Source organism: Myotis nattereri (genome assembly GCF_964212035.1).
Source record: "Myotis nattereri genome assembly, chromosome: 2".
Classification (NCBI taxonomy): domain Eukaryota; kingdom Metazoa; phylum Chordata; class Mammalia; order Chiroptera; family Vespertilionidae; genus Myotis; species Myotis nattereri.
In genome coordinates, this window is record NC_138076.1 from 204,947,177 (window position 1) to 204,973,471 (window position 26,295).

A 26,295-nucleotide genomic window follows, 5' to 3' on the forward strand; every position below is an offset into this window, starting at 1 on the left:
TTCAGGCAAGATGGTAATCTCAGGAAGGTAGAAGGGATAATGGAATCAGGAAGGATGCACAGAGGCCTTTACACCTGTAACGCTTTTTTTTTTTTTCATGTGGGTTGGGTGCCGAGCATGTAGTGGTCACTGTTTTACTCTATATTTTATGTGTCTCTCAAATAATTCAGTAACAATCAAAGTTATTTAGTTGGCGTTGGCAACAGCACATTCAGAAGTCCAGTTCCGGGATATTAATAAGCATTATTTAAATAATTGTTAAGTGGTTCAATAAATGTGGGAAACACTGGCTTAAATAAAATTAATTAGGCTTTTTTAAAAAAATTAGTGCTTTTAACATCCTGTGTTTCTTGTAAATCCCAAAGAGAATGTTATCCTATTGGAATCTTTTACCGTAGATCAGGGGTCAGCAAACTCTAACTGCCTGCTACCTATTTTTGTAAAGAAAGTTGTCTGAGTAAATAGCCACGCCCACTTGGTTAGTATTGTTTATGCTGCTTTTCACTCTACAGAGGCAGAGTTGAGTTATGACAGAGACTGTAGGGCCCACAAAGCCTAAAATATTTACTATTTGGCCCTTTGCGGAAAAAAATTTGCAGACCTGTTATAGGGCATTTATGAGGCTGATGTTTCTGGGAATGTATTTGGGGATTATAACATGAGAACTTTGCCCTTGCACCTCAGGAACTGTATGTTTATTTGTGAAAACTGTTATTAAGAACACCATCAGTTCTTTCTGGAATTCCTTGCAAGATGGTGTGTGTGTGTGTTCATCTTTGAATCTCCAGCACCTAGCACAATAGCCAGCAGATACTTCACGACTCCTGTGTGCTTCACGGAATTGATTTCAATTTAAAACCCATTTGTGAAATGGATTAACTAGGATATGGATTCATTGGCTATAACAGGCATGCAGAATACCTGTGGCATGGAGAAGATAGGAGTTTAAAATCCCCCCTCATGTAACAATCCGGGTCTAAGCAGTCCTGGGGTGTTATGGAACTCCAGGTCAGGGACCCAGGGGCCTGACCCTTGCTCTGCCATCCCTCAAGTGACACCTTCCTCTGTGTGGCCAATATGGCTGACCCCACCCGCCAGGACCACATCTATCTAGTGAGGAGAGGGAAAGTAGAAGGGTATGCATGCTCCAGAGACTGCATACATAATTTCCCCTCACTCCCTATTGGTCAGCACTTAATCATGTAGTCATGTCTAGCTGCAAGGGAACCTGGGAAATGTAGTCTTTACCTAGACAGCCATGTACCCAGCTAAAATTCAGGTCCTACAATACATAAAGGAGATAAAGGATTCTGGAGGACAACTACCAGTCTCTGCTAAAAAGGGATATACATTAAGGGCTTGTCAAAACCAGGGTGACTCCTTTTTCTAAGGAAAAGTCTTATTTTCAACTCTTGAAATAAGCCATGATGCCAAATCCAGAGATATGTAACGCTGCTTCATTATTTCTACTCAAAATAACATGACAACAGTCAAACATGAGTACACCTAATTTCAGTCTCCTGGGTGTTTGCAGCCCTTGCATTTGAAATAAATCTTTTTTTCCCCCACATATTTGAACAGACCCAGAATTCTATTGTGGGAGAAGGCAAACACAGTAGGTTGTGCCACTAATGGGGCATATATATACACACAAGCCTAAGCGACCATTACGACCGGACGACCAGACAACTGGCTGGTAGGCTATGATGCGCACTGACCACCAGGGGTCAGATGCTCAATGCAGGAGCTGCCCCCTGGTGGTCAGTGCGCTTCCACAGCCAACTTCCTGCGGCTCCTTCCCCCTCCCCCCCCACCCCCACCCCTGGCCTGGCTGCCCAGATCGGGACTGGGCAAGATGGCCCGATCAGCCCTGATCGCCCGCCAGGCTGAGGTGCCCCACCCATGCATGAATTTGTGCACCAGGCCTCCAGTTTACTGATAAGGAAAAGAAAGGTTCCAGGCCCGTTAGGATCTCACACAAAGCACAAACAATTGGCCAGGAAGAGGATGTGGAATCACCTTTTGTTCACTTTATCTGAGCCCGGTTTAATGAGCTGGCTCTTTTCTGTACTTTAGTGGTGGCATGAAACAGCAAGTGGGCACAATCTTCGGGCAAACATTTCTCCTAGGAACTTTGCAAGCATTACATGTTCCATTTGCTGCGATAGTATAATTTTTTTCTTAGAAAGCTGCATGGAGATCTTGGTGTAATTTGCTTCGATACAAAAGTCTCAATTTGTTCATCTTTTTTATACACCAAAGAAAAGGGAAAGCATCAATCGGGGGACGTGAAGCCTGTGCGAGGGAATTTGGCTTTTGAGGGAAATATGCTGAGAAGAGAGCGGGGGTTCAGGGGGCCCTGTATCCAAGTCAGGCCCACAATAAGCCATTTCACGATTCATTTCTGAAGGCACCATTTTATTGTCACGCTTACAGAATCCTGTAATGGGAACTGCTTCATATATAAAAGATGATGCAAAAAAATTTTATTACCCTCCACTAGGGTTTCTCAACTTCAGCACTATTGGCATTGGGGTGGAATAATTCTTTGGAGCGAGGGCTGTCCTGTATATTGTAGAATATTTAGTAGCATCTCCCTAGTTGTGACAACCAAAAGTGTCTCCAGACATTGGCAAATGTCCCTGGGTGACAAAATCACCCCTGGTTGAGAATCACTGCCCTACACAAACCTAAGGGTATCCACAAAGAGACTTGCTAAGTGATTCAAAGACACTGATTCTGCTCCGAAATGCATCTGTGGCCCCTCCGATGGGTTACCCCTTCCCAGGCTTCCAGTTTCCTGGTCAGGATTGAGCTGAGCGCTTTCTTTCAGCGCCAACTGCCTGGGATTCCGAGAGTCCGAAGCTGCTCTATGGCACTTGTCTCTCAGAACAACTTGAAGGAAAGCAGGATGCAGAGGAGAGGATGTGGAGTGAGGGGCACACCGTGCGTGCAGGCAGGAAGGTGGTGGGGGAAGGTGCCCGTGGAGTGGCTAGCAGGCCTTGTTGGCTGGAATGGTGAGAAAGAAGAGATGGTTGAGAGATGGGGAACTTTCCAGGGGGGCAATTGCAAGAGGGCCTTGAGTTTGAAGACCGTGGTTGGGAATGTATATTTGTTTGGCACCCAGTGCAGTTCCTGGCATCTAGTACTCACCCAGACAGCGGTTGAATAGAATCTCTGTGACCACGGAAGACTTTGGTGGCACAGAGAGGCAGTGGAGTGGGTGGTAAGAGCAGGGATCCAGGTTCAGGTCTCAGTTCTACTGCTTGCAGGCTGTGCGACCTGGGACACATTTCTGAGCCTCTTTGTGCTGCAGTTTCCTCTTCTGAAAGATGAGGATAACTTTTCTAGGATCAGAGTAAGGATTAGATAATATCATATACATGAATGAGTGTCAGTGTGTATGTGTGTGTGTGCACGTGTGTGTGTGTGTGCATGTGTGTATTATATATAGTTATATTCTAATTAAACATATAGTAGAGGCCCAGTGCACGAAATTTGTGCACAGGTGGGGTCCCTGGCCTGGCTGGCGATCGGGGCCAATCGGGGCCAGGCCGATCAGGGCTGGGCCGGAGAGGAGGCAATGGTCACCGGGCTGGGCGCAGAAGGAACGGATGCCAGATGCCACCACCGCCATTGTCGGCATCCCACCAACACACAGTTCCACGCCTCCCCCCCCCCTCCTTCCCTCGCTGCTGTGCCACCACCGCGGTGGGCAGGCGGCGGGCCAGTTGGGGCCTGCCAGCCGGGGAGAGGGTTAGGGCACAGGAGGTTGGCCACACTGGGGATCAAGGCCACAACCCAGGCATGTGCCCTGACTGGGAATCGATGTGACCTTCTGGTTCATAGGTCAATGCTAAGCACTGAGCCAAGCTGGCCAGGCACTGCTGTCCCATTTTATAGATGCGGACGTGGAAGCCTAGGGAGAGCTGGGGCTCCTTGCCCGAGGTATTACTGCAAGGGAATGTGCTGGGTTGGCTTATGCTTCCACATGAGTAGTTCTTCCTGCCACCCTTCAGTGAGTGTCTGAGCCCAGGTAAAGGAAGCCAGCATTGCTGTCTGCTCCGGGATTTCATCAATCTCTCCCGTCAGCCCCCAGAGGTAGGAGAGGCTGGCAACTTGATCCTTAATTACTGTTTTGCATGAGTGTTGTGCTCTCATTTTTCTCCCCTAGGCAACTGCATTTTCAATTACATAGTCACCTGTGTAGTCAAACAGCTTGCTTCATATCCTTCTCCGTGACAGCCTGGGAGGGCAGGGCCCACGTCGGGCTCTAGTGCTGCTGGGCCCAGTGCCCGGCCTGTAGCTGGCGCTCATTGAATGGATAGGTGGGAATGAATGGATCATGGCACTTTCCTGTGCCTCTGAGCTTCTCTGGGCAGAAACCTCATCCCCTTGGCCTCTGTGTGTCCCCAGTGTGTGCCACATGGCAGCAATTCGATAATGTTGGGTTCTGTGGGGCTGGGACCCTGGGGAGTCTTGTTTAAGCCTGGACTTTGAGATGACACAGGTCTGGATTGAAATGGAAGGAGGAGGAGCCCAGCGATTTTAGGGCGAGATTACTGAGCCCCTCTTGGGCTCTGTTTCCTCACCTGTGAAATGGGGATACTGAAACCGGCCTTTTGGGGTTCCGGTGAAGGTTTAAGCAAGATGGGAGCATGGGCTCAGGAGTCAGACTGTCTGGATTGAATGCCAGCTCCACCCCCTGCGGGTTGTGTGACCTTGGCCAAGTGAGGTGACCTCTATGCCTCAGGTTTTCATCTGTGACATGAAGAGTACAGGGCCCAATGCATGGGGTTATTTGGAGGATGAGATGGGTTGTTACATGGGAAATGCTTAGCACATGGAAAGCTATTGATAAGTGCCAGGTATTAGTAGTAGTAGTAGTAGTAGTAGTAGTAGTAGTAGTAGTGACTAGAGTGTGTTAGGGAAACTGTAAATACTTCTATGTCTCCGATTATCGCTAACATCTTTACTCTGTTCCAAGGCAGCCAATCTGCCCACTAGTCTTGGTTCTGGGGTTCTTGTTCCAGCATCTGGAAGGGTTCAGCAATCTGGAGAAGGGGCTGTGCATAACTTAAATAAGAGTCCAGAGACGAAGCATAATTTTTAAAGGCATTTGGGGGTCAGAGGAGCCTCTCTTAAGAAACTAAGATCTCCTTAGTCTCAGGACCCCAAGCTTTTTATTAACACAAATTGTCCTGAGGCAAGGCAGGGATATACACTTCAAAGGGTCAGGTTTCATTTACAGAGTCCATTGTCAGATTTGGGGGAATTGCCTACGGCTATTCAGGTGTTTGGCCAGTAGGAGGCAATAACATGTAGATTAAGATGCCCTGAGCTGTCTGGCAGCAAGCAATGTTTTAATGCATCCTTTTCAGGTTTGGGGAAATGCCCTTGCCACTCCAGATGATTCAGCACTTGCTGTCCTGCTGGAATTGGCTTCCAACACCTTGGGAAACCAAATCGTGGGTCGTAAGGGCCCAGGCAGCGGAGGGGGGCTGTGTCCCTTCGGAGTCATCCCAGTAACAGCCAGCCCCTCAGCCCACATCCTGTGGTGGGTATGGGCTCCGCCTCTTCCTTGTGACCAGGACCAAGCAGCCCCTCCCGTCCCACAGCCCCGGAGGCCTCAGCCTGCTGGAAGTTGCTCTGTCCCAGGTCACCAGCCTGCTTATGAGACCCAGATGAGTAAGAACAGAAACACAGGGAAAGGGAGGTGCAAGCCATGGGAGCAACAGCAGGTCTCTCCAAGGGCCAGCAGGGACCATAATGAGGGCTGGGCTCAGAGGGCCAGGCCCCAGAACTGCTTTGGGGGCAAGAAAGACCTGCTCAGGGACTGGCGGTTTCTGTGGCTGGAGGCCGGCGGAGGGAGGGACTTCCAGATGGCCTGATTGCATCCCTGGGAAGAGGCCCTACAATTAGAAAATGATGGCATTGTGATAAGTATGCATTTCGCATATTGGGCAGTTATCACACTCTGTGCTGAGTGGTTCAGATGTACTGTCTGCTTTAATCCCCGTCACAGATTCAGGCAGTCAGCACGACTGTTGCCATCCCTGTTTCGCAGATGGAGAAACAAACAGAGGCTTAGAGAGGTTAAGCTACCTGCCGAGGTAGCGAGGAAGAAGCCAAGCAGGGTGTGAACTCTGGTCTTGGGCACTGGGCCTGCCCTGGGTGCCCTGGGTGCACAGGCTCTGGTCGCAGAGCTCAGGCCTGAGCCTCGCTTGCCAATAGGACAAGAATAACAACAACACATAATGAGCATGCAGTAAAGGGCAGCTTTTTTTTAGTATTGCTGATGAGGAAGGTCATGATGTGGGAACTGTTTAGAACTTTTGGGGTACAGACCCAGAATCATGCGTGAGGACTCCCTCTGAAGCCCAGAAATCGCCAGCACCTCCCTGAGAGCTGGGCTTACAGAGGGACAGACTCTGGAGCCAGGCCACCCAGGTTCAAATCCTGACTCCTACTTATTAGCTATGTGACCATGAACAAGCTCATTAACCCCTCTGTCCCTTCGTCCTTATCTGTACAATAGGTTAATAATAATAATCCTTCCTCACAGGGTCATCATGGGAGTTAAACAAATTAATATTTGTAAAAAGCTTATAATATGCCTGCTACATGGTGGGTACTAAGTATCTTTATATATAAAAGCTAATATGCAAAGTGTCCCCTTGGGAGTTCGAATGGGAGACCGGGAGTTCGATCACTCGCTATGATGTGCGCTGACCACCAGGGGGGCAGTGCGGAACGAAGGAAGGCCGGCAGCCGGCAGTCAGGGAAGGAAGGCCCTGGCCAGCAGCCGGAAGACCCCAATCAGCCCTGATCGCTGGTCAGGCCTAGGGACCCTGCCCACGCATGCATTTCGTGCACTGGGCCTCTAGTCTGTTACGTAAGTAAAAGGTGGAATGTTCGTGTTTTCGTTTTACACATGAGAAAAGTAAGTGAGAGTAAGTCACGGGTACAGTGTTTCCTGGCTAGCGAGGGCAGAGCCAAGTGGTGAAGCCAGGCAGTCTGGCTTCCGAGCCTGCACCTCACTAGGGTTAACTGGAGTCCATGCTCAGGGACCCTGGGAGCTGCTGGTTTCCAGCACTTAGCGGGTCAGGATTAGTCCTGCAGGCAGAGGAGGAAAGAGGGGCTGGAAGCCTGGCTGGGCAGCTGCACACACACACACACACACCGCATCCTGAGAGGCTCTGCCCTTTCTTGCTCATTGAACTGTCCCAAAAACTGCTTTTATCCAGCGTGGCTCCCATTCCTCTCCCTTCCCCCCCCCCCCCCGCCCCTCCCACAACCTCTGACATCACTAGTGTGCTTGCAAAACCCTTCTGAGTGCGGGGTTTCCCCATTGAGCAAGAACTGCCTTTCTCCTGGCGGGATTTGTTAGATGCGATGCCTAATTTGAGATCTTAAGAAGCGCTTTTACTGTAATGTTCTTTAGTCTCTGTGTCTCCTATTTGCTTCTTCCAAATAGAGTATATTCTCTCCAAACAGTCTGCCTCTTGCTTTTGTAATTTATAATAACGATTATGATATGAAATCTCTCACACTTCACGAGAGCTGCCTGCTAAGCTCTGTAACCCTCCAAAGCACTGTACATGGATTAGCTCATTTAATCCCCACCCAAAATCTGAGGAGGAAGGTTTTATGACTACGCTCGGTTTACAGAGGAGAACACAGCACAGCAAAGAGGTTAAGTAACTTGCCCCCAGATCACAGAGCCGCTAACGAGCAGAGCTGGGAACCAGAGGGCGTGCTCGTAACTTCTCTGCTGGCTTTAAAAATTAATAAAGGAGTGAAATGTGTCTGAAGCCTCCCCAGCTTGCATGTGTCCCTCGGAGCGCACGAGAGAGCAGCGGGAGGCACGCACGCATCAGCCGCCACCTCCTCGCCGGCTCCCGTGCTGTGCTCAGCCTGCAGGCCCCTGGGAGCGAGTCCTTCTGCAGTCACGTTCCTGACGTGGTGGCAGCTATGGAGCCCATCTCTTGGCGCCGTGGCCCTTGAGAAATGAGAGAAATTGACCACCTCAGTAGCTGGCCTCGTACTTAAGTGGATCAGATTTTCATGGCATCACAGAAAGCCACTCAAAGGGAAAACCGCAGAGCTGATCACCTTCTGATGAAGCCCCAGGTGACTGGCTTAATAGATTCCTGCGTAAGTCAGTCCTGCACTTAGGAGGCGCTCCCCTTTGTCCAGCCACGGGGGACCCATCGGGCTTCCGCGGCAGGTCCCTCGGAGACTTTCCAGAGCCGGTCAGGGGAGCTCCGAGGCGTGTTTCCGGGAAGGCTGCAGGAATTAAGAGCCTGCGGAGTTCCATTTCCTAACACACCCCACTGAACAGAGAGGAGTGTTTTATGGAAAATGTTTCTTACCTGCTTGTTTGGTTGCCTGCCTTGGCTGGTAAAATTCAGTGGCCAGAACCATGACTTAGTTTGTGTGGTCGAGGGATTCTTGATAGCTAGGTGTTTCCTGAGGCCTCAGGAAAGAGTTGTGTGTGGCTCATGCATCAGTTACTAACATGTGCTTCCAGCATGCATGATAGGCACTGGGGGCGGCTGACGAGGGGAGGGATGAAACTGGCCTGGCAACGGGACATAAAGGAGAGCAGCTTGCCCTGGCCAGTTTGGCTCAGTAATTAGAGCGTCGGCCTGCAGACCAAAGGGTTGTGGGTTCGATTCCCAGTCAAGGGCATGCACCTCAGTTGCAGGCTCCATCCCCAGCCCCGTCGGGATGTGAACAGGAGGCAACCAATCGATGTGTCTCTCACATCAATGTTTCTCTCTCTCTCCCCCTGCCTCCTCCTTCCTCTCCATTTTCTCTAAGAAAATAAAAATAAATCAATGGAAAAAAAATATCCTCAGATGAGGATTAAAAATAAAAATAAAAAATAAGTTAAAAGGGAGAGGAGCTCTGGCTAGTGTTGCTAAGTGTTTAAATAAAATGTCAGCCCACGCACCAAAGGGTCTTGGGTTTGATTCCTGGTCAAGGGCATGTACCTGGTTGTGGATTCAGTCCCCAGCCCTGGTCAGGTGTGTGCAGAAGGCAACCAATCAATGAGTCTCGTATCTCTCTCTCTCTCTCTCTCTCTCTCTCTCTCTCTCTCGCTCTCCCCCCCCCCATCTCTCCCTCCCTTCCACTCTCTCTAAAAAAATCAATGGAAAAAATATTCTCAGGTGAGGATTAAAAGAAAAAGGAAAAAAATGAGAGGAGTATACCTCCCTTTACATACAGAGAAGGCCTCCTTTGGACATGACACTCAAGCTCATACTTGAGGGATGAGAAGGAACCAAGAGTTGGTTGGATGGGAAGGGAGAAGAGTGAGAGCAGGAAGACCAGTTAGGAGGCTACTGCAATTCTAGGTGCTTGGAACCAGGGTCTGGCCAGTGGGGGTGCAGAGAAGCGATGGATTGGGAATTGGGGATTTGGGTGGCACAATCAACAGCAAATGGAATGGATATGGGCATGAGAGAAGCTTCTCACCTGAGCACCTGGGTGGACAGGGGTGCCATGTATGGAGATAGGATGACTGGAAGGCAAGTTCAGAAGGTGGGAGGTGGACGTGTTAATAAGTTCCATTTTGGACATACTGAATTCGAGGGTCTGGGAGACATTGAAGAGAGGCACTCTTGTAGGCAGTTGCATTTGGGGGCACGCCAGCACCATGGAGAAGTGCCTGGTCCCGCTGAGAGGGATCAGGCTGTTTTGCCTGTTCAGCTGGTGAAATGCCAACTCCTTGCTTATCAGCTCTGTCACTTGGGAAATTTCCTCATCTCTGGAATGGGGCTTCTAACCGCACCCACATCATGGGGCTTGTTGTAAAAATTGTATAAATTAATACATGGGAAGAGCTCAGATATCAATAGTAGGTGCTCAATAAACGTCAGCTTCCTATCACAAGGATTTTTATCATCATCATCATTAACTACAGTAATTTTCTTGCCATTTGTCTCTTCCTAATTAAAATCAAGGACCTCTCTAGCTGGTAAACACTGCTGATGTTCTTGGAATCATCTGGGGCTCAGTGAGCACGGGGTAGGGCCTGTGTCTCCCTCCCCCGAGCCCCATGCGTGGTGCCCACACGCAGTAGGTGCTCAGTGATATTTATCCAGTCAAATGGAATTTAGCTTGACTCCAGGGGGGAAAACTGCTTATTTGAGAGAATCAGTCAAGCACTGAGGATAGCAGACAGGAAAGAGGAAATTGCAAACTCAGTGACAATGACGATTCACAGCGTCTTTGCTCCCAGAAAAAGGCTCTGATTTCACAAAGCGCCCTCTTCCCGAATTAGACAGTGGTCTGGGGAGAAGAGAACTTCTCCTTATAATGACTCAAACCTGATACCTCCCCGAGAGTTGCATGTGAAGCATATGCAGACCCCTCCTCTTCCCCACTCCCCAAAACCGCAGTGACGTATGCCCCAGTACCTTCCCTGCTGCTCTCACCCTCTTCTCTCCTGTCCATTTGGCTTGAAGCTTCTTCCTTGACCATTTTTTAAAATATTTTTTATTGATATTAGAGAGGAAGGGAGAGGGAGAGAGAGAGAGAGAAACATCAATTATGAGAGAGAATCATTGATCGGCTGCCTCCTGCACACCCCACACTGGGGATCAAGCCCAAGAACCAGGCATTGGCCCTGACTGGGAATCGAACCGGTAACCTCCTAGTTCATAGGTCAACGCTCAACCAGTGAGCCATGGCGGCCAGGCCTCCTTAATCATTTTTAGGAAACATCGGTCCTTTAGATGAAGCCTCCTTCACAAAGGTCTTCCCTCTTTCCCTAGAGATGGGTGCCATCCTCTCTACAGTGGGATCCATGGACTCCCCTCCTGTTCTTTTAGGGTCATGGCAAGTGGCTCTGCCCATTCCTAGACAAAACAGTTCAATTGCAGATAAACAGTGAATAATGCCTTAGTACCAGTTTGTCCCATGCAATATTAGCTAAAGTATTTTTTATTGGCTAAATCTGAAGCCCTAGCAATGAGTCCCAAGTCCAAAGCCCTATGAACTGGGCCCTATGGCACGGCCCCATTCTGTGCCCCAGAAGTTCGAACCTGGATGCTGATGCCATGGTCTAAGGCCAGGCCCAGAGTCCTTCACCTCTCCCCAACCTAGGGGGGCGGCGGGTGGGGGTTGGGGGGCTGCGGGGGTGGGGGGCTCTCAGGCTTCCCTGCAGAGTTTCCAGCAGCATTGAGGTGATCTTTCATCTTGGCGTCCAGGATCCTGGTCAACTATGGTCCCCTAAATACCTTTCTTAGTTCTTCCCTGCGCCTTGGAGCCTGACTTGACAGGGTTCCTGAAGCATGCATGCAGACTAGACCCCCTATCAACCCCAAGCTCAGGGTCCTCTGGAATCTTCGCTGCATCAGCTCCCCCTGGTGGTCAGAAGCAAAGTTCTAGTGTCACCTATTGAGAGCCTAACATATCCTACCTACCGCAGGGTTCCTGTTCCAGGACAGCCTTGGGTCAAGGCTCCTCTCTCAGCAGAGATGAATGATATATCAGGAACCCAAGGAAGGGTCACGTATACACCCACCCCACCCATTTCCTGAGGCTCTCTGTGGCTCGCCCCTCTGGTGTTCTCCCCAGAACCTAGCCTTACTGCTGAGCAGGAGTCTGAGTACCATAGACAATGCCCCTTCTCATTTTCTTCCAAGGATAAAAAAAGGAGATAATCCCCTCACAAACTTAATCCTTCCTATACCACCATGTGGGTTAGTTAGAAGCAGGAATGGAACCAGGAATGCTGAAAGCCTGCCTCCTTTCCTCCGTGTCCACCCTCTGGATTGGCAAGAGGAGGGGCAGGAGGGGGTCTGGGACAGCGCTGGCTGTGGCTGATGAAAGTGTGTGGTCCGCCAGCCTCAGGGCCATCACCTGAGGAATGGGCACCTGCGTGTGGAGAAGACAGAACCCACGACGCCTGCTCCATCCCAGCAGCCACAGCCTTCACGCAGCCCCTTGTCACGTCTCTTTGTCCCGGGCAGCTTCTTCATCCATTCAGCTAGTTCATTTAGCACTGACATGGCTCTTACCTCTAGGGGCGGCTCCCCGCAAATCCATCCTCTACTCTCTCCCAGAGTTGGCCTTCCAACCATACCAGTCCCCTGCCAACTTTAAAACGTTCAATGGCACTGAAGGGTAATGTTTGGAGCCTTGAGAATCAAGTTCCCCCGTAATCTAACCCCACCCTCAGCTCTGGCACTCTGCCTGCAAGTTTAGACCCCAGAAACACTGGGACCTTCCTACCCTCACTTCACCTGCCATGTCTTGTTGCCACACTTTTGCTCATACGAGCTCAGAGTTCTTCTGCTCTTTACTCCTATCACTTCCTTATTTAAGACACAGCTCAGGGGTCACCTCCTCCAGGCAGCCTTGCTGTATCCCCGAGGCTCGATTCGGTGCATGTCTCCGATCCCTCAAGCACTGCATATACCACATGGGGTTTCATGGCCAGTGCCCTCTCCCCTTCCAGGCAGTGGCCCCAGGGCAGGGACAATGACATGTCTTCAGCCCCTAGAGCAGAGCTTGTCACACACAGGTGCTCAATAAATGCTGGCAGATTTGATTCCATAGGTGATGGATCAGTTCACAGTGGGAAGGAAGTAGCATCCTGTACAAGCAGAGTTTGCATCACCTTCTGGAATCTGTTGATTTTTCTCCCCACCTTCCCTAACCTCTCACTCGCTGCGCCTGGCTGTCTGGGTTCGTTTCCGAGGCACCTGACTATCTGTGATCGCATCCCACCTTCCCAGTTCTCTGCCCTGCTTCTCCTCTGAATGTAGAGAACCCACCTGTCCTGTATCCATTCAGCTAACATTTTTAACAGCTCCATGTGCTGTGCTCTGTCTGGCACTGGGATGCAGACCCACTAGACAGGGTCCCTGCTCTCACCAAAGTCCCCAGCCTGGAGGGGAAGACAAATGAGGGAAGGGGCAAATAGCATGTGCCATGATGGGAGGACAGAGGGACACAGTAGATACCCAGGTGGGCTCTCCAGGCTGCCGTGGTTCACATCCCAGCACCTCTGCTTGCTGGCTGTGTGGCCTTGGGCAAGGCCTTTATCTGTGTCTGTTTCCCCGTGGTTAAAAGAGGGGTAAAGAGCTAGCCAGTTTGGCTCAGTGGATAGAGCATCGGCCTGAGGACCAAAGGGTCTTAGGTTCAATTCCAGTCAAGGGCACATACCTCAGTTGGATTGCAGGCTTCCCAGCCGCCCCCCACTCCCAGGGCCCTGGTCAGGGGCACGTGCAGGAGGCAACCAATCGATGTGTTTCTCTCACATCAATATTTCTCTCTGTCTTTCCTTCTCTCTTCCACTCTCTCTAAAAATCAGTGGGGAAATATCCTCAGGTGAGGATTTTTTTTTAAAAAGAGGGTTTAAAATAGTATTTACCTCTTGGAGTTGAGTGGGGATTAAATGAATTAATTCATGTGAAGAGTATAGCATAGTGCCTACCCCCAGTAAACATTCAGTAACTAGTAGCCAAGAGTATACTTTACTCCGTGCGCGTAGGAACACGGAAGACAGGACAGATCCACAGCAGTTTACAAAGGACAAAGGGTCAAGACGTCCACATTCTAACTAAAGCCCAGGAACGGGCAGTGGACATGAAAAGCAAACGCAACGTCTCCTGGTGCTGCCTAACTCTTGTGGCCTTCCAGGCCCGTCCCTGGGGAGGCCGCCGCACCCCGCTGACCATCTCTCCCTCCCTCAGGGCTGACGACTGCTTTTTTGCTTCTCGGAAGCTGGACGCAGTGGCCATCGAAGCCAAGTTTAAGCAGGACCTGGGTTTCCGGATGCTGAACTGCGGGCGGACGGATCTGGTGAAGCAGGCGGTGTCTCTCCTGGGGCCCGATGGGATCAACACCATGAGCGAACAGGTACAGGGTCCTCTGGGTGTCTGAACGCTGCCCCATGGCAAGATGGACACGGCAGGCACTGGACAGAGGCTCCCCCTACGGGTGACTTGGGGTGATTTTTTTTTTAGTTTAGTTTTTAAAATAAAAATACTCTTGTTCATCATTATAGAAGTTGCACGTGATCATTGCAGCTGAAATGGAAAAGAGAGAAAAATAGGCCTATTCCAGAAAGGAAATCATTCCTTCACCCGGATAACCATCCTATTTATATTTAGTATGTGTCCTTCAAGTTCTTTTTCCAGCATGGTTAAAATTAGTGCTCAGCCGGCCTGTTACTGCCTCACAGAACAAGTCAAGACAAATTTTCACCAAACTTTCAGGGTACGTTTAAGATGCACAAAAGTCATTCTGGGGGACCCTCGGAGGAGCCTCTGAGACAGGCAGCTGTCCCCCCAAGCCCCTGACACTAAGGTACATTGAAAGGTACTTTGCAATATCATTAAATAGTTTTAGTCCCTTTTAATGGCTACATAACATGGTCATATTATTTATTCACTTAACCACACTCAGTTGTTGGGTATTTAGGTTGTTTCTAATCACTTATATCAATAACGCAGAGCTAAGTAAACTTAGACAAATCTTTGTTCAAATCCCTGATTGTCTCATTAGGGAAACTCTTAAGAGTGGAAATAGTGGCTCAAACTCATCAACCTTTCTGAAGGTTTTTTTTTTTTTTATCTCAAATTATTATTCCAGAGACTGTTTCCTTGTACCCACCCTCCAACTACATATATGTTTCCTGTGAAGCTTTTACTTATCTTTTGCCTGGTTTTCACTGGCGCTTTACTGTCTTTCTTTTTTACTTGGGAGAGCTCTTTACATATTAGACATATGACCTTTATTATAATGTGACAGATATGTCTTCATGTACTGCTTACCTTTTCGTTTTGTTTATCTTTTCAATTTCATGTCCTCAGTGCTGTAATGATTTTCCTTTGCGATTCTTTTATTATTTTTGTGCCTAGATGACTTTTATGGTTTTAATTTTGTCCCGATGTCGCTAACCAAACTAGAAACGGTTTTGGTGGATGGTGTGAGATAAGGCTCTTCTTACTCGGATATTTTCCCACCTTCACAACACTGTTTATTGAAAAATCCCATCCCTTCCTTCTGTTGGTTGGGATATGTTGTTTATACTAAGCAGGAGTCATGGGAAAATACTCCTGGAATTTTTGAAAGCCATTCCTCATTTGCTTGCTGTTCGCTTGTAAATGGTAATGTCAAACCAGATGTCAATGCTGGGCGTGTGCTCAGAGATATCCAACTTCCCTTGACCCCGACCGGGATCTTCTATAGAGTAAAGATGACACTTGTTATATTGAGAAAGAGAAAATGTCAAGGAAACCGTGTTTGTCAATTAGATAGCTTAGCGGCTGATGCTGCAGAACCCAGAAAGTTGAAATCAGCCATTTGCTTCAGCAAACACTCCCAGGTCTGTTGCACCCTAAGACAGACAAAGGAAAATCCTCCAACATAAGCAATGATTAATGGAAAAAAAAAAAAGGAAAAAAAAGACAATTTATGGTCCCTTCTTGCCTCCATTTTGGTTTTCAAACTATGGAGGATTGTGACCTTAGGAGTCTTAGGGCTGTTTATTTTTTTTAATGCCGGATTTTGAGTGCAAAGATAGCCTTCTAAGCAAAAGGAAGAATTTCCATGTTAGCAGCAAGTGACACAGCCACCTGGTAAACCTTCTCCATTCTCTGGTTTCTCACTCACCACAGGGCATGACGCCCCTGATGTACGCCTGCGTCCGTGGGGACGAGGCGATGGTGCAGATGCTGCTGGATGCCGGAGCTGACCTGAATGTGGAGGTGAGGGTGCAGGGGGCTGCAGGGCCCCTCGGCCTGGCATCCCCAGGGGAAGGTGAACCAAGAGGGGTAGAGGGGTGGGGGGGGTGGCTTTCTCTCCCGAGAGCCACTGCTGAGGGCAGGGCGCTCGGTCCAGCAAAACAGGTCAGACCAGCGGATGGATTTCCTCCATCCTAAGGCCCCAGCCCCGAGAAACTCTAAGGAGCATGTATGTTTCACCTAAAAACAACCAACGAAGCTACAAGGCGCACCAGCTTTTACTTGGTTCAGGTGTATCGTCTCTGATCCTTATTGTCATCCGTTCCTTCTGGGATCAGAGCAGAGAGCGCTATCCTGAGCCACCAGCCCTTTCCCTCTGCGCAATGCAAAGCTGGGCCCTGTCCCGGAGCTGAGGCGTGGCTCCCCCGCCCCCACCGAATCCTGATTGCGCACCTGGTTGGCTGAGTTGCAGCCACAGGTCTTACAGCGAATCACATGGCTCCTAGAGGCAGTGTGCTGGAGCAGAAAGCACATCCCAGCAGGCTTTGGAATTTGACACGGGTTCAAATTCTGAAACTGCCCTGTGCTTTGGTGACGTGCTTTTGTGCTTGGGCAAGTGGTTTCTGAGCCTCGCTGTCCCCATCTGCAAAATGGGAGAATAATCACACCCACCTCAGAGAGTTGTTGGAAGAAATACATACAGAGGGGACCTAGCATAACTTTGGGACTGGGTATTAATTTCCTTCCCTGCCGGGGGTTGTAATAGGTGAAATCATACTTTTTTTTTTTAACCATGTTCTGTGCTGTCTTAAGACCCACTCTCTCCAGCAGCCAGATATTGGCAGCCTTGGAAACTGGGGAAATTGGTATGCCACAGTCCTAACTCAGCAATCCTGGGGAGCCTTTTTAGGTCAAAATTAGATGCTCTTGTCCTTTAGTACTGTGGGTTTTAGTGAGTTTTATATTCATCTGAGGAAAGCAGTCAGTAGACATAGCTTGGGATCCCATTTTGGATCATACAAGTTTCAAGTATTAGGGATTTTTCTCCCCTGTTATGCATCCATAAGCACCGTGCAGACCCTGCGAGGGCTTCCCAGCTTGGGTTCCTCGTGGGGTTCCCTGGTCCTCCCTAGCCCAACCCACGGCTCCCAGCTCCAGGCTTCCCCTGCAGGTGATGAGTGAACTCAGCCCCTCTGGATGAAACAGGCATCTCGGTGACATGGCCCCAGGAATGTTCGGGAAAACCATGTGTGGGTGCCAGTCCTGCAGGACCCCAACCTTCAGCTGCCCAGACACCTGTCTTGTGGCCAGGGGTGTTTTGAGACCCCCATATCAAAAGACCAGTATCAGATTGCTTATTTGTGGTGCTTTCAGGGAAGTTTTTATGCCTAGTTTCCAGAAATATGAGGGCCTTTGTCAACCAGGAAGGCAGCAGAAGAATGGAGTGAGGACAGCGTGGGTGAGCTGTGACCAGATGGTGCCATGCATCCATCCAATGGTGGGCTTCCCTGGCTCAAAAGCTTGAAGCAGACCTCCCCTTGCCTGGGGTTTGCTGCCACCGAGAATGTCCCCTCAAGGTGTGGGTGAAATGGCAGTGGCATTTCACGCTGACATCCTGTAGGTCTCAGAACTACCACCTCTCCTGCAGCAGAGAGAGGAGCCAGGCAGGTGAGCTGGCTCGTTGTAGCCACCATTACACCTTCTCCAAGGCACCTTAGCGGTGGTCAGAGGTCATCCGTTTAATCGCTTTCAGATGAGAGGCAAAGGAGTCCTTATTCCTCACCACCCACATCACCAACACTTCCCCAGGCACCGCCCAGGGTGTCCTTTCTACGCCTTTCCCGCGTGCCCAGCGCCAGATAGGTCAGCTCTGCTAGTCTAAGTATTGTGAAGGTCACATTCTGAAAATAACTTCAATTTGTTTATAGGTTGTCAGTACTCCTCATAAATATCCATCCGTCCACCCCGAGACCCGCCATTGGACGGCTCTGACTTTTGCTGTGTTGCATGGACATATTCCTGTAGTGCAGGTATTAACGTATTTCCCTATCCACACCTGACCTCTAATTTTACCGCTTCCATTATGCAAATCTGTACCTCTCCCGGCATGCATAGTCACGAAAACATTCATATTGGTTCATTGCAATTGAATATAGCACATGCATATCATATGAGTGGAAATATTATATAGAATGATCTATATGGCCCAGCTTTAGCCAATATGAAATTATCACCTACCCACATGCAGCCTCACACAACACGCAGTGGCCAACCTACGGAAGTTGTTCCCAGTCGCTTTGGGGTGGGGCCTGAGCTGTGGTTTTGTGGATTGGTTCGTTTTACCTGTCGTAACATGAACACAAAACTTGGCTGGTGTGAGACCTTGGAACCTCCCCTGAGGTGTGACCCTGGTGTTTGTGTAGAGTCTAGTGGTTTCCAGCCGGTGGAAAGACGCATCCAAGTTGCCAAGGCAACGGTTCCAAAAGACACTTGCTTGGATCCCACTTCTTGGGAATCGGATCCGGGAGACCTAGAGCAGGGCCTTCGCATGTGTCTTCTGAAACAGCTCCCAAGCATGGAGAGATGTCCTCATCCGAGGTCCTTTGGGCATATGTTGCTTGCGCCTTTTCTGGCTGTTGTAGAGTTGGTGTTCATTGACTAGCCATCCAGTACATTCTAGGTCTTAAACGTGGTCTTCACGGCATCAGAAAAGAGAGACGAGCAGCCAGTCCATCAGGAACTCGCCTCCTTTTATGTGGTCCAAGCCTCTGAGGATGAATGGAGAGCAGGGAATTGTGTGAGAGGCACCACTGGGCAATGCTGGGATTCCACAGGAATCCTTTGTCGTTTCCTAGGGTGTGGGGATCCCGAAGTCAGGTCCAAAGCCATGCTTCAGGAGGTTGCGTGTGTGTCGTGCCACACTGGCTTCTGCCTGTACAGTGTCATGCGCAGTCCAGTCCCAGTAGAGAAGTCTAAGGAAGAAGGGGCGGCGGGTGGCCCGGCAGACGCGGATGCCGTCCTTTAACAAGCAGCGGCATCCCCTGCCTTTCAATCCCGAGTCGGCGCAGTGGGCAGCCGAGCAAAGCCAAACCAAAGTCAGGCCTCCTCCCCGCTGCAGGTGCAGAAGTCACGGAAAGCCACACGTGCAGCCCCCTCCTGGCTGCGCCCTCAGGGATAAAGCAAGCAGGTCCCCCCCACCCCAGCCCAGTTCACATCAGCCACAGCACATTCACTGTGAGTGAGATCCGGCATGGACAGGATCTCCGTTTTTTAAAAGCACAGAATTGCTTAGGGAAGGTACAGAATTGAGTCCTGTGAGGCAGAACTCTGGGAAGCTCACGCTGCCACATGGAGCCTGCTGGCCAGGACACAGCCTCTGCTGACCTGCCCTCAGAGCTCCCCCGAACCCTGGCCCTGGTTGGCCGGGGCGCTCTCCAGAACTCTCGATCTGTGATTCCAAGAGGCCACGTTAATGCTCTCCCACCCAAACAGGGTGTCTTCCAGCCCCTGGTTCCAGGGGCTTCTAGAAACATTCATGTACGAGTCAGTCACCTGGAGAGCCTGTTAAAATGCAGACGCTTTTCCAGTGGGTCTGGGGTAGGCCTGAGGGCCATGTTTCCCACCAGCTCCCAGGTGCCCCTGCTGCTGGCCTGCAGACCACACTGAGTAGCTCAGGCTCTAGTAGATCCAAGCAGCTCCTAGTTCCCCCTCGAGGCCCAGCTGCCCTGGCCCTGGGCCCGTGGTCACTGACCCAGAGGAGAGCAGGAGCATTGGCATGGACTGATTTCCACCAGTTTTCCTGACGCCCCCTCGCAGCGCGGGTCCTTTAAACATCTCCGTGGCCCCTCTTCCTCCGCAGCTCCTCCTGGACGCCGGGGCCAAGGTCGAGGGCTCTGTGGAGCACGGCGAGGAGAACTACTCGGAGACGCCCCTGCAGCTCGCAGCCGCCGTGGGTAAGAGGTGCCATCCTCGCCCTGGCCAAGGACCTCCACCACCCTGGCCCCGGGGGGGCCTGCGACTCTCTGTTTGCTTTATTCGCTTATAAACCCCCTTCTCTGGGCTTGCAGGCAATTTTGAGCTGGTTAGTTTGCTGTTGGAGCGAGGTGCGGACCCCTTGATAGGAACCATGCACAGGAATGGAATTTCTACAACCCCCCAGGGGGACATGAACTCTTTCAGCCAGGCTGCAGCCCATGGACACAGGTAGGCTAGGGCGGGCCGGAGCCCCAGGCCCCGAGCGGTGCTTGTTAAAAATGCAGATTCCCAGGCCTGCCCCAGACCCATCGCCTCTCTGGATGTGGGGCCCAGAGGCAGTGCAGGCCCCAGCCCGGCCAGCGTGGCCTTCACTGCCCACTCCCGGCCGAGGGTCAGCCTCATGCTGCACACATCTGCCCGGCCTGGCTGTTCTGTCCTCTCCCAGCCAGCTTCCACCACAGACATGCATCCCCTCTGGGAAACGAAGTGGGAAGAATCCGTTGAGAAAGAATAAATCACCTCCTGTTTGATCGCCTCCCTTCCACCATTCCCTCAGGACTTATCCCATCGGTTGCATTACACATCACCCCACGTAAAGCAGAATCACAGGTTCCAGAGCCTTCTAGATACAGTGGGGCCTTGACTTACGAGTTTAATTCGTTCCGAGACCGAGCTCGTTAACTCAAATTATTCTGTCAACTCAATGCAAAAAATCTGCCGAGAGACAGCTGGTATCTCAAAAAACTCGTTAGTCAGGACACTCGTAAGTCAAGGCCCCACTGTACTTGAGGCAAACACTTAGCTCCCTGGTTGTCCTTGAGGAAACACGGCCGGCCATGCCCCACTATCTCCTCCACCCCCAGAACGGAGCGCCCGCGGTCAGGACTCTGAAACCCACCACCCCGAGCTGGTACCGTCCTCTCCCCTTGTCCCAGGGAGTGGTCCCCGCCCGTCCCCGCCCTGGCAAAGCCCTCCCCCACCTCTGAGTGTCTTCCTCTCTGGGTTTATGATTGACAGGAACGTGTTCCGCAAACTGCTCGCCCAGCCAGAGAAGGAGAAGAGTGATATCCTGTCCCTGGAGGAGATTCTGGCCGAGGGGACAGACCTGGCGGAGACAGCCCCGCCCCCCCTGTGCGCCAGCCGCAACAGCAAGGCCAAACTGAGAGCCCTGAGGGAGGCCATGTATCACAGCGCTGAGCATGGCTACGTGGATGTCACAATTGACATCAGGAGCATCGGTCAGTGTGGGCACCCTCCGCCCTGGGCACAGCACCACTGCCCGGCTCACACTCACACTCACACTCACACACACACTCACACACACATTCACACTCACACACACACTCACTCACACACACACACACACACATACACACACACTCACACACACACACACTCTCACACACACACACACTCTCACACACACTCACACTCACACACACTCACACACCACACACACACACTCACACACACACTCACACACACACTCACACACACACACACACACACTCACACACACACACTCACACACACACACACACACACACACAGGCCCAGGGGGCCTCTCCTTCGCTGTGGGAGCTGAGAGTCCCACACTGTCCCCATCGACAGCAGCATCCTGCCAGCCCCATCCTCAGGTCACCTTTCCATGATTCCCAAACTCTGGAGCCTGGAAGTTAGGAGTTCGAATCACCTGGGAGCTTGTCTGAATACACATTGCCAGGCCCTACACCCAGAAGCTCTGCTGTCTAGGGTCTGGATGGGTAAAGGCTGGAAATCTTTATATTTAACAAGCATCCCAGGTGGTTCCCAGTGGTTGGGGTGCATAGAGCACCCAGACCCATGAAGCTGCGTCCGGGCAGCGGCCAGAGTGAGGACAGGCTTCCTGACCAGGGCTCCCCCTCGGAAAGCCTTTGGGGTGGCTCTTCCTGGACTGAGCTAGCCCACAGCCACCTCCTCCGTGCATCTGAGGGACAGGCTAGCCTGGCCTTCCCAATCTAGTGGCATAGGCCCAGCATGGGAATAGCAGGACTCGCATGGGCCTTAAACTCAGGTTGTAGCCTGAGGCCCTGCAGAGGGCCCCTGATGCTGTTCTGGAAAAGGGCCTCTCGCACAGGGGCTGTTTAGCATGTGGGCGGTTATGCCCCGGCCCCGAGGGCCTGCTTAGCATAGTGAAGCAGCCCTCGACTCCGAAAGGTCGCTTGTTGTACACAGGAGCAAGACGCCTGCTTCTCTCCCCATGAGAGTGGGGAATCAGCTCAGCGATCAGCTGCTCCTGCTGCGGGAGGAGCCCGTTGAGGTGGCTGCAGGTGGAAATGTAGTTTCGCACGGGGACCGGCAGCCATGCCCTCCGTGTCTCCTTAGGCGGGTGGAAGCATCCATCGTAGCTCCCTGGTGGGTTTCACCAGCTCTCAGCTCCCGCCTGGGCACGGATGTGGTATCCAGTCCTGGGCAAGACTCGGCCCCTCCCCGAGCATCTCCCTCCCCAGAAAGTGGAGGGGATGGAGACAAATGAAGTCAGCGCTGAGAAGTATGTCACAGGCCTGAGCTGTGTGCATAACGACTCCAGTATTCTCCACCATGATTATAGGTTGTAAAATGCAGCCCCTGATAATATGAGTAGCGTGAAGAAATGGACACCCGTACTTAAGGGAATTGAATTATGACCTTTAATTTCAACTTCTGCAAGTCTTTGTGGGGGGAATCAACACTGGCTCTATTCATCGCAAGCCTGCCTGCCTCTTGGTCTCATAATTGGGTCATGTCCTGGGGAAAGGCCAAGTTTTAGATAAAAACGCGCCTTCTCTTTCGGTTGTTCTCCGCCTTGCCCTCCCCTCTCCCCTCCCCCCCAGGTGTCCCGTGGACCCTGCACACGTGGCTGGAGTCCTTGCGGATCGCCTTCCAGCAGCACCGCAGGCCCCTCATCCAGGGCCTGTTGAAGGAGTTCAAGACCATCCAGGAGGAAGAGTACACGGAGGAGCTCATCACCCAGGGCCTGCCCCTCATGTTCGAGATCCTGAAAGCCAGCAAGGTACGAGGCGTCTGAGGCCGCTGGGCCGTCGGCAGAGAGCTAGGAGGTTCCCCATCTCAGGGGTCCCTTCCCTGTGGTCATGGCGGCTAAAGCCACTTGTGCCGTCCTTTGTGGGGCAGCCGCTTTGCTGAGCCCCTGTGAGGTTCCAAGGCACTTAGGCACATGGACGAAGTAGTAAGATCTCTCCTGGCCTCAGGGAATTTACACAAAAGCTGGTGAGAGAATACCAGCACGTGTGCCCCGAGGGCATCGGAGGTGGTTTATGAAACAATGGCACAGGCCCCAAGAGGTGAGGTGCCAGACGGTCAGGGAAGGTGCTGGGACTAGGGCAGGCCTGACAGGCAGATAGAATCCAGCGGGAGGAGGGACACGGCGCAGCGCCCCAGATGAAGGGGGTACAGGCCCTGCCGCGGTTCCCGGAAGCCGGGCCCTGGGGAAGGCTTTTGAGATACACAGAAGCCAATGAACCCTGCACTGACCCCGAGAATCACCCCTTCCTCATGGGCCTCCCAATTCCTGCCGGGACCTGCCTTGAAGGAAAATGGTGCAACCCCTTGGAAAACCAGTCCAGTCCTGGGGCTACTGTGTGGTCAGTCCTTAAAAATCTCTGTGGGGTGCCTTGTTTGATGACACCATATAGACACCCAGTACCCGCCAGTGGGCCATGCAGCATGGGGGGCTGCGGGGGGACAACTTTGAGAATGGACAGCTGTGGTGTGCCTGGTCCCCAGCCAGCCATGGAGTGGAGAGCCCAGGTCAGGGGGAAGGGTGGCAAAAGCCCCACCACTGGCTGTGGAAGCATCAGGGGGGCGGGGGGGGGATCAGTTTGCCTGGGAGGCTTTGAGGAGTTTGGGCACCAACCATCCCATCCCCCAGGGCTTCTCAGTGGGCCTCAGGGGACGGGATAGCACAGTGGTTGGGAGCATGGGCTCGGGAGCCAAACTGTAGGAGTTCAAGCCTGGCTCTGCCACTTACTTGCCTTATGACCCTAGTCAAGTTACATAACTTCTCTCTGCCTCAGTTTCCCCACCTGACAGCGGGGACGGCGATTGTTTTAACCTCTTAGGCTGGCTGTGAAGAGAAAACGAGTCAGTGCCCTTCACACTGTCCCTGTCACTGAGAGAGCGCTTTAGAGTCCCCATCATAGCGACGGCCTCGCCAGGGGATGTGGCGCCTCCATTGCTTCCCAAGGGCTGTTCTGTAGCAGCCAGCCCCTCAGCAGGGATGGCATCAACATATTTAACACCCAGCGCAGCCCCGGCACCAAGGAGCCCATGGAAACCACATGTAACCAGCTGAACGCCAGCTCCTGTCCTCAGGATCACACTGGATTATCCCAATCTCTCTACTGCAGAGCCTTGCGTAGCCTGATTCACAAAGGCAAGCAAGCGTTTCCCAAACGCACTTGACCCCGGAACCCTTTTTATCATGAACTGTCTGGAGACGGAAAGGAGGACTTTTTTTTTTTTAAGCTAAAATATGTAGTTAAATCCTCACAGGCAACTTTTGAAGCAGATACTGCTCTTATCCCCCATTTAACAAATGGAGAAACTGAGGCACAGAGAGGTTGACCAGTGTGCTGGGACTGAACCCAGGCGGTCTGGCCCCGGCGCCAGCCTCTTCCCCCTCCGTCCCCGATCAGGCTTTGTGGAGCTCTGGGGCCTCTGTGAGTCACCTGTGACGTCGCAGGGGAAACAGGCCTCAGAACCAGGAAGGCAACCTGGGTCTCCACCCCCCACCAGGCTGGGCCCACGGGCTGGGCTGCCCGAGAGAAGGACGAGGGGACCATGGAGTGCCTTGGCCGGCAGCGGGGTGGCCCCACAGGAAAGCAGCAGCAACTGGGCGTCCTGCCTGCTCTCTGAGCCGGGAGCACGTGGCCGGTCCCGAGCAAGGCCCATTAGGTCTTCTCATTAGCACGGTCTCCAGCCCAGCGTCCAGGCCCCCGCGGGCTAGATTTATGCTTGATGTCGGGCCCCACTGAGGCCTGAAGTGGGAGCAGGTGTTTGGCCTCCGGTAATGAGCCTCGCAGTTCTATTTAGAGTGAAACCTGCTGGAGGCTTTTCAAAACCAAATGCTCCCTGCCCCTCACCCCCCACCTTGGAAATAAATAAAAAAGGCTTTCACCTGAAATTACCTAAGAGACCACCTTCGGGACAGACGTTCCTCCTTCGGTTCCCAGGGTCTGGTGTGCTAATGGGTGTCAGGTTTTTCATTTCCTTTCTTTCTTCGGGTTATAGTGGGCATTCCAGAAATTACCGAAGCATCTTGTGTTTTAAGTAAACCTGCTCTCTGGGGTTTCTAACATCGTTTTTAATAAGACATACATATATGCATACGGAAAAGTGCCCCAATCGTAACTCTAGAGGCAAAGGAATTTCCACAAAGTAAACCTACCTGTGTGATTAGCAGCCGGGCCAAAAATAGAGCATTGCTAGCACCCACCAGCCCCCTCCTGCCCAGCCCAGCCCCTACCCTCCCAGAGCAGCCAACAGCTCCGATAGCAGCAACTGGGGCTGGGAGGAAGGGAGGGGCCTTTGCCAGGATGTGTGGACCAGAGCCTGCTCCCAGCAGTTGTACTGATCATGGAGGGGGCGGTGGGGGGGACCCAGGAATGGGGCGGGGGCAGTCTAGGAGGACTGCACCCAGTCAGGTTTGCTCTTACAGTACATGGGGGTTTAATGGCAACCCCTACTGGTGAGATGTGGTATTACACATCACTATGAAACTTACCAGTGGCTGTGTGAAGTCAGGCATTCTCCAAGCATGGGTGATAGTCCTGCAGTCAGATCCTGTAGGCTTATTTTGCTTTTATTTTTCTAGGTTCTTGAGCTAGAAGGTTAGACTATCAATTTTAAACTGTTCCTTTTTTCTTCTATATGCACTTGATACTCTACATTTTTCTGCTCAGCACTACCCTAGCTGTGTCCCACAATTTTTGATATGTTTTATTTTCACCTTCATTCGGTTCAGCGTATTTTTTATTTCCCTTGAAACTTGCTTTTTTTGGCTTATGGATTATTTGAAAGTGTGTTATTTAGTTTTTAAGTGTTTTGGGATTTTTCTGTTACTGATTTCTAGTTTGATTCCATTGTGGTCAGAGAACAGATTCTATATTATTTCACTCTTTTTTAAAGATTTGTGATTTGTTGTATGGCCCAGAATATGGCCTATCTCGGTATAGATTCTGTGGGCACTTGGACAGGGGTGCTTTCTGCTGTTGTGGGGTGTTCTGTAATTGTCAGTAACATCCTCTTGGCTTGTGACTATGCTGAGCTCCTCTGTATCCTACATCCTATATTCTGTATCCTATATTCTGTATCCTATAGAATATCCTATCCAGTCATCCTATCAGTTGACAGAGGGGTGTTAAAGTCTCCGACTGTAATTGTTGAATTTGTCTACTTCCCCTTTTAGTTCTATCCGTTTTTAGCTCACATATTTTGCAGCTGTGTCATTTGGTGCAGACACATTTAGGACTGCAGTGTCTTCTTCGTGTATTAACCCTTTTGTCATTATGTAATGCCCCTCTCTGCTTCGACTAGTTTTCTTTCTCTGAAGACTCCTTAATCTAATATTAATACA

General features: G+C 51.2%; 1 protein-coding gene across 3 annotated transcripts in view; it reads left to right on the forward strand.

Moving 5' to 3' along the window:
• ABTB3 (ankyrin repeat and BTB domain containing 3) overlaps nucleotides 1-26,295 on the forward strand; it is a gene marked incomplete at its 5' end in the record, with an annotated part of 257,601 nt that overhangs the window by 200,001 nt on the left and 31,305 nt on the right. For 2 of the 3 annotated variants that reach the window (XM_081085183.1, XM_081085185.1), the window contains 7 exons: nucleotides 13,713-13,878; nucleotides 15,642-15,731; nucleotides 17,636-17,737; nucleotides 19,567-19,660; nucleotides 19,775-19,910; nucleotides 20,700-20,920; nucleotides 22,535-22,713. In XM_081085183.1, coding sequence (XP_080941309.1) covers nucleotides 13,713-13,878; nucleotides 15,642-15,731; nucleotides 17,636-17,737; nucleotides 19,567-19,660; nucleotides 19,775-19,910; nucleotides 20,700-20,920; nucleotides 22,535-22,713 — 988 coding nt within the window. The remainder of the gene's footprint in view (nucleotides 1-13,712; nucleotides 13,879-15,641; nucleotides 15,732-17,635; nucleotides 17,738-19,566; nucleotides 19,661-19,774; nucleotides 19,911-20,699; nucleotides 20,921-22,534; nucleotides 22,714-26,295) is intronic. The other variant, XM_081085184.1, reaches the window with a different exon arrangement.